The 16,440-nt window shown below is 40.4% G+C and overlaps 1 protein-coding gene across 2 annotated transcripts in view; it reads left to right on the forward strand.

Annotated features, from left to right (window-relative positions):
• Nucleotides 1–16,440, forward strand: part of cdv3 (carnitine deficiency-associated gene expressed in ventricle 3) — a 35,249-nt gene that overhangs the window by 5,817 nt on the left and 12,992 nt on the right. Inside the window, exons 2-5 of one of the 2 annotated variants that reach the window (XM_043719447.1) lie at nucleotides 5,472–5,548; nucleotides 8,230–8,366; nucleotides 9,573–9,732; nucleotides 13,794–15,419. In XM_043719447.1, the coding sequence (XP_043575382.1) occupies nucleotides 5,472–5,548; nucleotides 8,230–8,366; nucleotides 9,573–9,732; nucleotides 13,794–13,920 (501 nt within the window). In that variant the 3' untranslated portion in view covers nucleotides 13,921–15,419. Of the gene's footprint in view, nucleotides 1–5,471; nucleotides 5,549–8,229; nucleotides 8,367–9,572; nucleotides 9,733–13,793; nucleotides 15,420–16,440 lie in introns of those variants that run through there. The other variant, XM_043719448.1, reaches the window with a different exon arrangement.

The following is a 16,440-nucleotide window of genomic DNA, read 5'->3' on the forward strand; positions in this document are numbered from 1 at the left end:
GAAATATATCCCTGGTGGTGGGGTCCGTTTGGAGTGGCGGAAATGACGACGGATGATACGATGTATATGGAGGTTGGTCGGGTGGTAGGTGAGGACCAGTGGGGTTCTGTCCTGGTGGTGATTGGAAGGGTGGGGCTCAAGGGCGGAGGAGCGGGAAGTGGAGGAGATGCAGTGGAGGGCATTGTCGGTCACGTCTGGGGGGAAATTGCGGTCTTTGAAGAAGGAGGCCATCTGGGTTGTACGGTATTGGAACTGGTCCTCCTGGGGACAGATGCGGCGGAGACAGGAATTGGGAATATGGGATAGCGTTTTTACAGGGGGCAGGGTGGGAGGAGGTGTAGTGTAGGTAGCTGTGGGAGTCAGTCATTTATCGTAAATGTCTGTGTCGATTCGGTCGCCCGAGATAGAAATGGAAAGGTCTAGGAAGGGGAGGGAGGAGTCTGAGACTGTCCAGGTGAATTTGAGGTTGGGGGTGGAAGGTGTTGGTAAAGTGGATGAACTGTTCAACTCCTTGTGGGATATGGCCAAGTTAAGCAAATGGGCAAAAAAACTTATAATGAAAAATGTGAGGTTATGTACTTTGATCAGAAGATTGGAGGAGCTGAATTATTTAAATGGAGAAAGAATTCAGAAAGCTATGGAACACGTGGATTTGGGAGTCCTCATCCATGAATCACAAAAAAGATAGCATTCAATTTCAGTAGCTGGGATGGCAAATGGAATATTGGCTTTTATTTCAATGGGAATGGAGAATAAAAGTAGGAAAATGTTGCTAAAATTAATCAAGGTACTAGTAAGACCATAGATAGCAAACTGTCCAGTATGAGCTCCTTATCCAAGGAAAGGCATAAGGATATTGGTGACACTTAAAGGTTCACCAGGCTGATATCAGGTATTCAGGAGCTGAATTATGAATGGTTGAGTAGATTGCACCTGTACATGGAATATTGAAGAATAAGGTGACTTTTATTAACACATCAGGATTTATAGGGACTTGACAGAGTGGATGCGAAAAGATTGTTAACTCTAAAACCAGAGGGCATAGTCTCAGAATAAGAGGTCACATGATTAAGATACAAATGTCTTCCGACCATAAGCAGGAACAGCTATTTGGCCCCTTGAGCCAGTTCTATTGTTCAATAGGATCATGGCTGATGTGATACTTGTCACCTCCACCGTCCTGCTGTTCCCCTTAACCTTTGATTCCCCTACTGATCAAGAATCTGTCTCAGCCTTAAAAACATACAATAATTCGCCCATGCAGCACTCTAGCAAGGAGTTCCAAAGACATTCAACCCTTTTAAAGAAGAAATTCCTCTTTATCTCAGTCTTAAATTGATGCCCCTTTATTCTGAGACTATGCATTCCAGTCCTAGACTCTCCCATGAGGGGAAGCACCCCAGTCAGCACTGACCCTGTCCAAGGGGAATGGGTCTGGGTGGGTTACTCTTCGGAGTGTCGGTGTGAATGTGTTGGGCTGAAGGGCCTGTTTCCACACTAAGTAATCTAATCCTACCTCAGGATAGTGAATGTGTAAAATTCTTCACTTCAGAGTGCTCTTGAGGCTAGGTCATTAAGTATATTCCAAGGCTGACAGACTGATATTTAATCAAAACAATATTGAGTGTTTTGAGAAAAGGGCAAGGAAGAGGAGTTCAGAATTTGATCAACTATTGTCTCCTTGGCGGAGCCTGACTCTGACTAATAGCCTCCTCCTGTTCCTATGTCTTGTCTTAGCAGACAGGAAGGTGCTTGCACTTAATGGTCTTGTCACAGCCTTGGTATTATGATGGGTGTCCCTTAGGGTAGTGTGCACAAACAAAGCACCTTAAACTGCTTTCCCTTGTCATAGACCAGCATTTGGGGTGTTTGGCTTTGGCTGCCACATTCTATGGCAGAATCAAAAACAACTGGGTTAGCAAAGGCAGGCGATATGTCAGGTATTGACCATTTCTATTGAGCAAATGTGTAAACATTCCAGCTTCAATATTTCACTTTAACTGAGCATGTTCAATTCCAATCGGGATTGGTGACAAGAACATGACAAATAGTATTCTACCAAGAGTGACTTAAAGCAACAGTGTTTGTCACTTAGTTGTGTCCTGCATTATATCCAAATGCTCTGTGGAGCTCATAGCTAATGAGTAAAATCTGCAAGTGATTATTAAGATGTATACTTGTCACTGCAGCAGCGTTTTGCGTTGATTCTTGAGGTCATCAATGGGTGACGCTGCAAACATGCTCTGTTGAACATGAATAGGGCATAAGATCATGTAGTTTGTTGAACCTGCTCTGCCATTTAGTTTGCCAATGAATGATCAGCTTCCTATCCTGTGACTGTGCCTGTATTCTAGATTCCTAAGGTGAAACAACATTTGTATATCTTCAAGCATGTTCTTAATTTTTACTGTTTGAATGAGATCACCTCTCATTGTGTAAAACACCACAATATAGATCCTATCATAACCCCTCATTCTAGTGAGCCCCTCTGCCTCCAGTGCAAGTATGTACTTCAATACAGGGTCCAAAATTACCCACTTAACAAGTATGACACCAAAGCCCCATGCAATTATTGCAATTTGTTCTCAAGTCCACTTGCAATAAAGGCCAACGAGCCACTTGCCTTCCAAATTACTTGCAGTACTTGCGCACTAACCTTTTGTGCACCTTGCCTGGGTGAACATCAACATTTACAAGTTTCACACCTTTTTAAAATATGTTGTTTCCCTTATGACCAAAGTGAATAACTTGCACTCTATCAAGTTCTTCATCTGTCATTGTAATAATGAACTAATTTAGCCTGTATACCTCACTTTGCAGTCTCTTTGTCCTCCCTGTAGTTTGCATTCCCACTAACATTGTATTGTTAGCACATTTGGATGCATTACTATCCCTTTGGCTCGGTCATTACTATAAATTGTATATAGCTGGGACCCTAGCACTTGCTCACGAGGCACAGCCTCGCAACTAAAATGCTCCATTTATCCTTGTACCTATCCTTTAACCAATCTGCGGTCGATACTCATTAGGCAGAACTCTCCCAGCACTTTGCCTTGAGTTTGCTGACAAAACCCTCTTGTCCTCCAATATCTCCAAATAAGTTTGGATCCTTGTTTTTCATCACCAGGCCCTTCCCGATCTACAAACCCCTCCAGCTGTAAATCCTTGGATGAATCGATGTGCTTTCAATTCTGGCCTCATATGCATTCTGCTCTCCTTTCGCAATCAATGGTGAACATGCCTCCTGACTCTGGAATTTATAACAGCAAAATTATTGCAGGTGCTAGAAATCTGAAATAAAGCAAGCAATGCCAGAAACATTCTGGTACTCAACTTGAAATTGTACCTTAGTTTTCCTCCATGGATGCTGCCTGACTTGCTGTGTATTTCCAGCATTTTCTGTTTTATTGTTTACGAATTGGTAATTGACTTGATTTGATTTTTCAATCATGGCAGGTCTTAATTGTATACACATGGATATTAGCTGGGCATTGATTTAAGTCTATAAATATGCAATAAAACGAGTTGGATTAGGAGACATAGACTTGTAAGCTGTTAATCTAAATATAAATATGCAGTTCAAATCTAGTTCCAGTCACCTACCATCTTTCTGGATAGAACATATACCATATGAGTTTGCTTAAAGTCCTCGGAATCATACTGAATTTATGGAGGACATTCTGGCCATCAAATCTGTACCATCCTATTTGGAATAGTTTGGAATAGTTATCCAATTGGTTTCACACGTGGTCCATTGCTCTCCGTTCATTTTTGAAATATTTATATCTGATTCTTTCTGGGATATGCATTCCAGATCATGTCATATGTTATATCAACTTGGCACCTTTATTAAAATTCAGTTTTATTGCTTTGCCAACTACCTTAAATCTGTCCTCTCTTGGTTATTTGCAAGTGAAATAGTTTCTCCCTGGTAAAAATCAGCTAGGAGAAAGTGAGGACTGCAGATGCTGGAGATCAGAGTTGGGAGTGTGGTGCTGGTAAAGCACAGCAGGTCAAGTGGTATCCTGGTCCTCGGATGCTGCCTGACCTGTTGTGTTTTACCAGCACCCCACACTCTACTCTCCCTGGTAAAACCCCATCATTGTTAAAACTATTCAATCAATCCATGACCATCTCCATGCTGAAATTAACAATCCTAGTTTTCTAGGCCCACTGCATAACTGCCCCCAGTCCCAGGTATCATTCTGGTGAATCTCTACATTTGCTCCATATCTAGGTTGCTCTTTTTATGAAGTATGCCCAATATTGAATAGGATTTTAATAATTTGTCCTGGCATTCAGAAATTTTTGTTAACTTTTGCATTTCTCTCCTGTTTAAGGTTGTACCATTTAATTCTTATTACTTTTGTATTTCTTAACCAAAGTGCTTCTCACATCTCTACGTTTTACTTGACCCTGCATTTATCTGCCCAATTCCCAAGTCCTCCTGGGATCTTTTACTGTCTTGATTGTTTACTGCATTTTACTATTCATTGTATATATGTGCTTTGAGTCATATGCTCTTTACCAATGGCCTGGATTTGAGAATAAACATGCAAAAAGAACCACGAACCCGTAAGTGCATAGATCCAGCAGTAGACGTGAATCTAGACTTTGAGCTAAGCTTATTCTGACTGAGCAGCGGAGGCAAATTAGTTAGCTAACTGGGATTTAGATTCGAGAAAATTGAGCTTTGGTAGATGGACTTATGACTTTGTTCCCTCACTTTAAAGCAAAAGTAAAAACCGGAGAGCTTATGCTTGGTCATTCAAATTACTTTTGTTTTGTCAGCTATTTTAATCAAATTATTTGGTATAGCATTGGTCTAGATTTTACAATAAGTAGCAAAGTGAATGTATAGGTTGCTGATTTCAAAGAGAGCTGTCCGCAGAGATCTAACAGCATCCCTGGCCTGAATTTCAGTTTTTCTGATTGGAATTAATTTCAGACCATCTGTAGGCATCACTGATATCTGGCCGCAGTGGTTATCACAAAGCTGCCAATCACAATGAAGAATTCAAGTTAGGATGTAACTAACATCTTATCTCTCTTTTTTGTAATATCACAAAGTACATGGAGTTGAGAGAAACTCCATGGCAACATAAACCAAATTATTATAAAAATACATGGAAACTTTAACATGGAAGAGATCATTCACACTCCATAGATACACAATTCACTTTCTCAGACCAGAGAGGCTTTTTACATGTAACTGTGCCAATGAAAGTTTATTCAAGACTGTGTCAAAAAAAAAATTAAAATGATTCCTAATTGAATTCCACCAGTAGGGATGACAGCCGCAGACTTTGGAGGAATGCAGAAAACACTGATGGTTTTTGGATTTGTGTTTTACTGTGTATCTGGGCTGGATTCATTTCAGGTGTTTTACAGAAAATTGTCTGCGCTTATAAAGCTAGCTTGGTGTATTCAGTTGCATACACTTATTAACTAACCTTGCTGTGTACTTTTAGGAGGATGAAGAATGGAAGGAGTTTGAGCAAAAAGAAGTTGATTATAGTGGCTTGAGGATCCATGCCTTACAAATCAGGTGAGCACATTAAAATTAGGTTGTCAATTGAGACCATTTTGCTAATATTTAACTATAACTGCATAAAGTATAACCATTAATCTGATTCCATTTTTTCTTAATTACTTAATAATAATGAAGAATTTTGATTCTTGAAAAGTTGTCTAAGTTGTACATTGCAACTGAATCAGTAAGTCAACACAGAAAAAGACCTACAAATCACACCTGGATCTATGCAATTAATCCCATTCCCTTTTCTCATAGCCCTGTATTTAATTTGCTTTCAAAAGTAATTGTGGGGTGCTCTTTCTAATGCCCTTTGAACATCAATGTATGCCATATCAATTGCATTAGTCATCAGCTTCTACAATTACATCACCTTAGCCAAATGCAACTGCCTCAGTTTAGTCCGTACTGTTTTAGATGTATTGCCCATGTTTCCCTAAACCCACTTAATTTTGTCCCAGGTTATTGTTTCTAAGAATTCCCCAGCATCAGCATAATATGGGCGGCACAGTGGTTAGCACTGCTGCCTCACAGTGCCAGGGACCCGGGTTCAATTCCCACTTCAGGCAACTGTCTGTGTGGAGTTTGCACATTCTCCGTGTCTGCATGGGTTTCCTCCCACAGTCCAAAAAAATGTGCAGTTCAGGTGAATTGGCTAAATTGCCTGTAGTGTTTGGTGAAGGGGTAAATGTAGGGCAATGGTTCTGGGTGGCTTGCTCTTCGGAGGGTCGGTGTGGACTTGTTGGGCCCGAAGGGCTTGTATCCACACTAAGTAATCGAATGTATAACGTGGAGTTGAGGTAACCATCAGTATTCTTAAATTGTTGGAATGGACTCCAAAGGGCTGAATGTCCCTCTGTTTCTTATGGAAAGCTAAGATCTTCAAAAAAACAAATTACGAATGTGACTTGACAATACTAATGTTTAGGATTGCTGCACGTTGTCCTCAAGAATTACCTTGGTGCTGGTTAAAGATTGAGCTTTGGCTAAGACCTCAAACTCTGAGGTCTGTTTTATAGAGCTGACACGAGACTGGATTGTTTTGGTCCTGGAATGTTGCGGACTTTGTTGACTTTAGAAACAGCTGAACAGATTGGGTTTGTGGTTATTCTTCTTTCTTGGTGTACATGGCCACCAGTGACTGGAGTTTGCATTATAAAATCATAACATTTTGTTCTTCATCCATTGCCACTGGCAACCTGGTACCAGAACTCCCCTAGCTCTTATTCACCCAAGTGTGAAATGCTGAGTCCGAGACTTGCAGATGCTGTCAATTTTGAGCTGCCGTGTCTTGGTTTGAATGTGATGGTGGTGTTTTTGGGTGCAGGTACCACGCATTAACAGTTTGATACTGCAGGACAGTTCCAGTTTGGGCTTTGCCACAGTGGCCAGTTCTGGAAATTGTGAGCTGCACTTTCTACTCATGTCATCTGCCTTAGTGCAGCAATAAGAAACGTGCAGGCTTGTGTTAGTCCTGTGCTTTTTGCTTATCTTGGATGTGATTTTTGGAAGCAAGTATAGGATTGAACCGTGCAATACAATGCTGAATACTGCTCCCCCTGCTGGTAGAGTTCATTTTTTGCACAAAGGATGAGAAACCTGACTAATCCTAATTTGCCTCTTCATGTACTACTAAGCAGGCTTGGTAGGTTGGCTGATTTTCAATCTGTTTTTGAATTTAGTGGAACAGAAGAATTGTGAAGGGGTGAGAAGAGAGTTTAAAGTTTTTTGCTCGGCTAAATCTTGGGATTATCAGTTGTCATTAACTCTGTTCTTGTTCACATGCTCAAAAAGGTTTGTTTTGATGACAAGTCAAGCCACTTAGTCATAGAGTCAGAGATATACAGCATGGAAGCACCCTTTGGTCCAACTTGTCCATGCCAATCAGATATCCTAGACCTATTTGCCAGCACTAGGCCCATAGATGCCTTTTATATCTTTCTCCCCTCACCCGAAACAAACCTATGCCTTCTACTTTTGGACTCTTTCTCCTTTCCCCCCCCCAACCATCATGGAAAAGACCTTGTCTGTTTACCCTATCCATACTTGTATGCTTTTATAAACCTCTATAAGGTCATCCCTCAGCGCCCGCTCCACGGAAAATAGCCCTAGTCTGTTGAACCTCTCCCTATAGCTCAAGCTCTCCATCCCTGATAACATCCTTGTAAATATTTTCTGAGCCTGTTCAAGTTTCACAACGTCCTTCCTATAGCAGGGAGACCAGAATTGCATACAGTATTCCAAAATTGCCCTCACCGATATTTTGTACAGCCGCAACATGACCTCCCAACTCCAATACTCAATGCACTGACCAGTAAAGGCAAGCATACCAAATGCTGCCTTCACTGTCCTATCTATCTGTGGTTCTACTTTCAAAATACTCTGGATCTGGGCCCCAAGGTCTTTGTTCAGCAACACTTCCCAGGACCTTACCATTAAGTGCATGGGTCCTGCCTTGGTTTACCTTTTCAAAATGCAGTACCTCACATTTACCTAAACTAAACTCTCCCTGTCTTGGACAATAGCATGGTGTAAGTTTGCACTAAATCACTTGACCTGAGAGAACTATTGTAGCATTAAAGCATTCTTGTCAGTTTGATTCCTGCTTCTATCCATGTGAAGTGAGTGTAGAGCTGCTTGAGCTTTCTGAACAGAATATTGAATTAATGTAACTCTTGCTGTGACTAACTTGACAGTGATGAAAGAGAGGAAGAAGATGATGAGAAGAAAGATGATCAAGGTGAGGATGGTGAGAATGTCTTGTATAGAGATGGAGATGAGCTAGCCGGGCCCTGGAACAAGATGACACAAATTCCAGCACCTGCTGTTGTGGGTAAGTGTCAAGATTGCTTTGACCATAGAGAATATATTAAAAATAACACTCACATTGTTGCCTCAAGTAATACAAGTAACATTCTCCTCAAGAAGTTGCAAGTGGTAGGGAAAATACCCATTTTAGCAGTGAGGTTCTGGAGATGACAAAAATAAATAGTTGCTGAGGAGGAAACTAGTAAGCATGAGTGAGAGCCAGACTTGGAAATCAAAACTATATGCTATTAACTCTGCTTCATCACTGGTAAAAATAGACATTTTTTTTAAAAAGGTACTTTTAATAAAATACTTAAATTACCCAGTGTGGGCTCAAAACCATGACACTGGGATTAAGATTCTAATTATCTGTTGAGTTAACAAAGTTGTGTAGGAACTTCCCATCACTTATACACTTAAATCTAAAGTTACAACATGGAATGGGTATGGTTGCAGTATTAAACAGGCCTGGCAGCAAAGCAGCATGCAGACATCACTTTGGTGGGAAAATCAACATGTGCAAGCCAACTGAGTGTTCCTGGCAACTTTCCAGTAGTTGGTGTTTTAGGTTTGAAAGACTGTTGTGCTCTTTGCTGCTATCAGACAGTGAATAATTGCCAAAGCATTGTGAACTGTTCAGTGAAGCTGTTTGTGATTATGCTGATCCAGACATGATTAGTTCAAAGGTTAGTGTGCAGCCACTGTTGGGCTCATTAAACCTGTGACCATGTATGGGTGCAGCTTCCAGAACAGCAGAATTTGCTCAAAGCATAAATACTGTTCCCGTTAGTTTAAAGAATTGAATCTGAAACTTCCAAGCTTTTGAGCATTAAGGAAAGTTTCTGGGCATGGGAAGGAAGGATGTAAAATTGCTATTGAAGTACTCTTGAGGGGAATGTAATCAGTCTGCCTATGCTGTTACAGATATCCTCTCCCTTTGCCCCTTGTTTTCTCCCTGTTATAGCTGTGTTGATCAATATTGAACAGGAAAGAAAAATAATTTCATGGCATGCAGTATTCCAGTCTGATCAGTGAACTGGTTATTTCAGACCCGATCATTTTCACTTCTGGATATAATATCTGACCCTTTCTAAGTAAGCCACCATGATTAAACCTCTCAGTTTAACCATTTTCGAACCCTGCATGGATGCACGTTAGATCATTATTTTGTTTGTCTAGAACTGTTGTAGAATGTTAATCTGCAATCTGTCTAACATAAGTGTGACTCCAGTTGCAGAAGTCCCAGAATCAAAGCCATCTGGTGTGTATCGACCTCCTGCAGCCAGATCGGGTAATGTGCGAAGAACACAATCACAGGGACCACCAGAGATTTTCAATGATGCTCAGTTTCCATCCCTACAAGCTTCTGCAAAGCATATAGAAACGAGAAAGTAAGCCTTGGATGCATTCACTTTACCGATTTGCTGCTTATTTGATTTTCTTGGACACTTGAAAATTCTGGTGGAAGAGAAGTTCGATTGCCTTTCTATGAAAAACACAACATTTTCAGTTTATTAAGGTTCTTCATTTTCAGATTCTTTAACCTCTGGTTCATGGACTCTCCATTCGGCCATTTGTGAACCTTGCAGGAATTCGTACTATGAACTTCAAGTGCATTAAAACGGTGTCTGCTGTGCTTTTTCTCAGCTATTTCCATTGCACCAATCATCTGTGAAACATTTGTATGACTTCAATTATTTTTGAATTTTTCACACTAGTAAGGCTACATTTTTTGTAGATTTCAGCAATGTTCCTATATATTTGAGCAAACTTAATTTTGATTTCAGTTTGTTCTTTAGCACTTAATCACGTCAGTGATTGCATACACTACCTGGTACAGAACAACCCATGAGATATTTGTTGTGAAGAGAGGTGGTGTTGGGACTGCTAGTGAGATGGAGGTTGAAGTTACCTCTGTACCCTAGAACAGTTGGGATACGGGCAGGGGAAAGGTGGGGAATATGCTCTTGAATGCTGTCCAGTACATTAGAAAGTCTACAGATTGAGCAAAATGTTGAAGTCTGTGCAGTAAAAGAGCTTTCTGCCACTAGGGAACAATTCCACTTCTGGATAACTACTAGAGGGCTGCATCCATTGGCCAAATAGGTTGCTATGAATCATTGAGATGGGGAGAAGGAAGAAGTGAAAATGAAGAACCACATATTTTCTTGTGCAGTAAATCCAATTAAAATCATTGTATATGTCAGATATTTGCAGTTTATCGAAATATTTATATTTTTGAGTTGATCTGTCTTGCCTTCATTTATACATCATTTTTGTTCAATCTCCACATACAAATTGGCTGCCATAATTAGATTGTTGTACTACTTGTTATAAATTCATTTAATTTTATCTAGAGCATATTAACTGTATAGCTGCTGTACCCTAGATTCAAAGGTTGGGCATGTAGGAGGTAAAATGCCAAATGCTGTTGGAAATAGTCTGCAGTGGATAGACCTGACCGACACTCCCACAAATCATCATGTTATCTTGCTGGGCTTTTTTATATAAAAGATGTCTGGTTGCAGCTTGAGTGAGAGGGCTTGCAGAAACAGTCGCATTTTTAAAGCAGTTTTGAGCATGATTGGCTGAACGGTGCACTTACTCATTGCCTCTGCCAGGATCATATAGGATTTAATCCTATATCTAAATCATTTTGGATGTAATCCAGAACTCTGACTCTAAAGAAATGAAGCACCTGGAGGACTTGTGTATGCTTTTGAAAGGGTCAGAGGCTAACTGAAACTTCACCTGCAGGAGGTAAATGATCATGGTCCTCCTTTGTAACTTGATTAAAATGTCTAATATTTTAGACACTTTGTTAAATTCTATTCATTCAAATATGTCAATGTAAGTTCCTATGCTTGATAATATGGAGCTGTAATCCCTGTCGATGAGGCTGAGAAATCTCCTCTTGGACCCAGGGCAGGATCTGCAATGTATTGCTTCCAGGCAAGTCTGGAGCTATGTAAACGGGAGGCAAGGCCCCCTTCAGTTTGCAGCTGAATCCATGACTGTGGCATAGGACTGAGTGCTGTGTGGGTCCTCAGATAACAGCAAATAGCTCTTGTGGGTATTTTATGCAAAACTGTGTCCATTGCACCTATTTTTGCTGTGGTTTCATATGCACTGTTATCTACCAGTGATCTATCAGGATCTAGCCTAAAATGTTTAATAATCTTGAAATGAGGATGAGCCAAGTCTGCAAGTACTAGGTATCTCATCATCCTTCAGGCTATTTGGAGTTAAATTTGCAACATTGAAGATGTGAGGACTCCATTGCAAAAGCCAGGAGCACGATTTAAAGCAGCCCTTCACATGTGAAACAGGGCAGTTAGGGAAACTCCGTCATGGGAGAACTCCATGTTAGTGTCAGCAGTGAATGTCTTGGGATTCCTGGCTGCTCGTGCTGGGCCATCCTTTGGGCTCATTAATGAGCTAACTGATATCCCATTATCCTGAGTCCACCATCAATTTGAGAAACCTGACACTGACGCAGTTATGGCTACTGAAAAAGCCATGACCCTCCCCACCCTTGCACTGCAGGGGGCAGTGATGCTTCTGAAAAAGTCAAAGGTTAGCTGAAGTTTCACCTGCAGCAAGTAAATTATCCCAATTCTCCAGTACTCCCTGCAAGCCCCCATCCTGCCCCTGCTAACTAGTGGCTAATGTCTTGTCATGAAGCTGCCCCCTTGGGGATGTATAGTGCCACCAGCAGTTGCTATTTCCACTGGTGCTGATGGCATGAGAAATGTGTCAGCTTCTGGAAAGCCAGCAGCTCTGTGAAAAGGATTTCCACTGCCTGGGAAGATACAGCAGCCATTTAAGTTGATGTGCATGATCCATGTGCTTGCCACGTGGGATTGTGTTCCCTGCTGGTTCTCTGATCAGTGGGTGGCCTACTAGAACTCCAGTCAATGTGTGAACCAACTTGAATTTCATGTGTGTAAGAACATGTCTGATAATTGGCTACTTCATTTTTTAAGCAAAGCCTTGGTGTTTGTGCACACTGGATTTTCTGCATTGTCATGTGGGTGTACATAACAGAGTATTAAAAGCTGACTCATGCAGGTGGAGTTTTCACTTGAAACCCCAGTTAATTTTTATTTTGGGGTTATGACAGTGCAGTTGATTAAAGATGCTGCTCACAACGTTTCAGAACTTTCCAAAAGGCTCCAGTGAACTTTCTTCCTGCTCCAAATAAAGATTGCGTTCCAAGGAGAGAAGTCTGTTATGAGTGATCAACTTGTTTGTCACCTTACTGCAGACTGTTCATGGGATCCAAGTGATTGTTGTCACATTGACTTTCTTTTGAATAGCCAAAAAAGATATGGTTCTGGGAGCTGGTGGTATTGTGCTGTTTGTTCTTGACCTGACTAACCTCTGCCGGTTGAGAGCCTTCAAACCAAATGGTTTTCAATGTTCCTGCGATCCTCTATTTGACAACATAGCCAGCTTACTGCCATCAGTTGCTTCATTTTATTAGCATTATACAAAGTTAGGAAAAATCAGATCATCTTGAGGACGTAAATCTTATGTTCTGTATTTGCTCTCAGCTCACATTAATGTGGATCATCTGTTAAATAGACGTGGCTGGAATCTGATACTTTCTAGAATTGTGAAATATCATTGTGATCTTGCGTAATGAGTGTTTAGATCTTGCAAGATTTGTCATGATTCAGTGCAAGGTTAGAGTCTGTCTGATGCTTCTATTTTAAATTATTTAGTGACAAGATCTGAAGATTGTCTGATGTGGATTTACATTTGTCTCCATTGTGATGTTTGGATTTATCTGCTGGTTGTGGAGAGCTGATGGGTCATCTAGTCCATGCAATTGTTTGGAAGCAAAATATTATGCAACCACTGGAGTGAGATGTGGTCAGTCAGCAGAATACATTATGGTGTGTAATTCTGATTGAGCTCCTGCCATTATGAATGCTATCTTTACTGCATGGAATAATTAGGAATTTCAAGCCTTCAATCTGACTTGTAGAGCTATAGGACTTGCAGCTTCTGTCAATGTCATTAAAACAGAAAAGCTAATTTGTTTGTGGAGGTTGAATGAAAGGAGAAACACTAGATACCTGCTACAGGGTAAGGTTTTGCTCCCTGAATATAGTTCAGCCTCCATATACAAACCTGCGATTTCCTGCTCCCAGAGAATTTGCAACTTCCTTTTTGTGCATTTACTTTCTTTGCTGTTGCTTCCCAATAAACCTAATGACTTTGACAGAACACAGACCTTTTCTTTATTTGGGTGTAGGAGCACCATATTACCTGGTCAGTGACCTGATAAATTTTTAAAAGGAACTCGCAGCCTTTTTGTATGTGGAGGTTAAACTACATTCAAAGAATGAGGAAGACTGTGCCAGTGGTAGGTAACATTTAATCACATTTTCTAGTTGTGTTTGAGCATTTTTTGAGCTGATCATTAAAAATTGTTTTTTCCCAGAGATAAAGAAATGGAAAAGACCTTTGAGATGGTGAAATACAAAAACAGAGCCAGGGAGGATGGTTCTAAAAGTCAGTCCGTTCAGCTAGAACTTGGCAACCAGTTTGCTGTTCTTGGGGAGCAGTAAATATTGGTGCATTTTTTACAGACTGGTGCTCTGTATTCCATCCCAGGTAACTAATCTACATGGATCCCATCTGTCTTCACCCCACAATGCCAGAGGAAAAGTTTAATTGACCTGGTATAGACTTCTTTGGACAATGAGGCATCTGCAAGACATCATGGGAATTTTAAGCTTGAAGCACAATAACTGCTGTCATCTACTATGGACTGGAGTTGATATAAGGGTTTGAATGAAGTGTCAGTCACTCTTGGAGCGACATTTTTGGATAAAGATTAAAAATGCAGCCATTAAGTGGTCCATTTGTTTATCGTCCTGCTTCCTATTTGAATGTTGAGCCTCTGTAAGGTGACTACCTCAGTTTTGACAGAAAGAGCTGTGGACACCATTTTTGACTGTACCTCCTTTGCCACCTCAAGTCTGCTACCATTTTTCTTTAAAAGGAGTATTACAACACTGTAGTTGAACATTTCAGAATTTTAAACTTAAATTCCTGGGAGCAGAAATAGAAATTGTCTATCAGTCTACAAATTGAACTTGAGACTGCGCAACTTCTAAGTGCCCTTACCTTAAATAAAATCCAGTGCGGCATCCATTAAAACATCTGCTTTTTCAGGCTGGGGCTAAGAGGCTGCATGCAAAGGCTTGGACTGCATCGCTTTCCTGCATAAGATCATTCTCCGTGTGTGCATTATGATGGCAGTGAGCTGTAATCTGCTTCACCACTCTAGCATCCTCTTCCAAAGCTCCCTGATGCTAGCAGGACCATAGTATGTTTTGAATCTAGGCCGCACTTCATACTTCATAGCTTTCTGTTGACTTTTATAAGCAGCATAATCAATAAACCACCCAATCCTCTGATCCTCAACCTGCTAAGAACTGTAGAAAACCAAAATGGTCACCAGCAGTTAAACACCATCCCTCGAAATGTGGAATTTAAAAGAGGGCTTTGCAACAGTGTTCCTGTTTGAATTATTTGCATAATCTCACCTGAACAATCAGTCTAGTGCTTGTTACATGTGACATTAATGATGACACTTGTCAGTGAACCTCTGGAGGTTGAATTTAATTCATCCAATTTTTGTGTATTTATGTAATTAACTATTATGAAACCTTAACTTGGGCCTGGGGAAAATAAAGTTTTAGGTTGCAGTTTAAAAAAACAGCTGTACAACTATTTATGAAGACTTTTTGGTACAGTATTTTCTTAAGGTTCTGGTTTTAAGATCACTTTTAAAATTGGGCATAAATAAGTGCATCTTAGGCCCTGACTAGTTGCATTATCAAATTTTCTTCTTTTTGGCTTGCAATAACCTTAATTCTCTGTTCAAGAACTAACAGCAACACTTTACTCAAAGTAGGCATCATTGGGTTGTTTTACGATGCACACTATTTTGTGCTTTACAAATAGAACAGCAGCTATTGTCTGAACGTGTTTGAATCCTGGGCATGTATTATGGCTGTACTGGAGAAAACAAAATTGAAATAAATCAATAAAGCTGCAACATTTGCATTTTTTTGTCTTAACAGTTGGCTTAACAACTGCCTGCAGTCTGTTTAGGAGGTAATGATTCAAATTGCTGCAGGCATTGTTTTGGGCAACAGTCATTGAGATAGCAAACACATTGGTTCAAATTGCATTATGTTATGATGAGTACACATTAACCTGACTTGAAAAATACATCAGCTTAAAGTAGAATTTTTGCTATAAGCTGAACAAGTGAACTCTACAGTATTGCTTTCTGTTAAGCCATTGAGTGGGAGAATTAGTATTGCAAAAAGATCTTTTAATTTTGTCAATTCCTTTTGTAGAGCAGAGAAGATTAATTTGTGATTTTATATCCAAAGTTTTTTTTGGCGCTTGTGAATCATATCAGGTGAAAAACACTTGGGGTCCCAAAGTTTTAATGTTTTGTTGTATCACGTGTACTTTGGAGAGGGTAGTCTCCGAAACAAGTGCCTATAATTCTAAAAGTTTCATTACGGTCCCATAGATGGCCCTCCAACTTTCATTAGCATCTTTCCTCCCACTGGGCAGTGCGTTTGCAGTATGTTTGTAGAATCCCCACAGTGCAGAAAGAGGCCATTGAGTCCTGTTGTAAGAAACAAAGACTATTTTGAAAGCAGTTTCTAAAGGTTAAATGGACGGCAGTGGAAAGCAGAGTTGACCGAGTTGAATGCCTTAAAGCACAGAGAGTTGCAGCCAAGCTACAGTGGACCTGAGGGCGGCATGAGACGAGCATGGCTACCATAACAGCTGCTCCTACCAAAGCATCGACAAGCAGCATTTAACTCTGCCTTAACCAAGTTGAGTCATGGTTGCATCAATACACTGTCATAAAAAGCTGCTGTTTCCCAATGAACACTTGTGCTTGAGTGGAACAAAGAATGCATTGGCGCAACTAAATCAAAATTACTGGTGATGTAAAAAGCATAACAAGAATGGAAATACACAGTCAGTCCAAACTTGTAGCAAATCAACTGGTTAGCATGGATAAGTTGGACTGAAGGCTGTACATCTCTGAC

The sequence above is a fragment of the Chiloscyllium plagiosum genome, chromosome 29, assembly GCF_004010195.1.
Source record: "Chiloscyllium plagiosum isolate BGI_BamShark_2017 chromosome 29, ASM401019v2, whole genome shotgun sequence".
NCBI classification, from domain to species: domain Eukaryota; kingdom Metazoa; phylum Chordata; class Chondrichthyes; order Orectolobiformes; family Hemiscylliidae; genus Chiloscyllium; species Chiloscyllium plagiosum.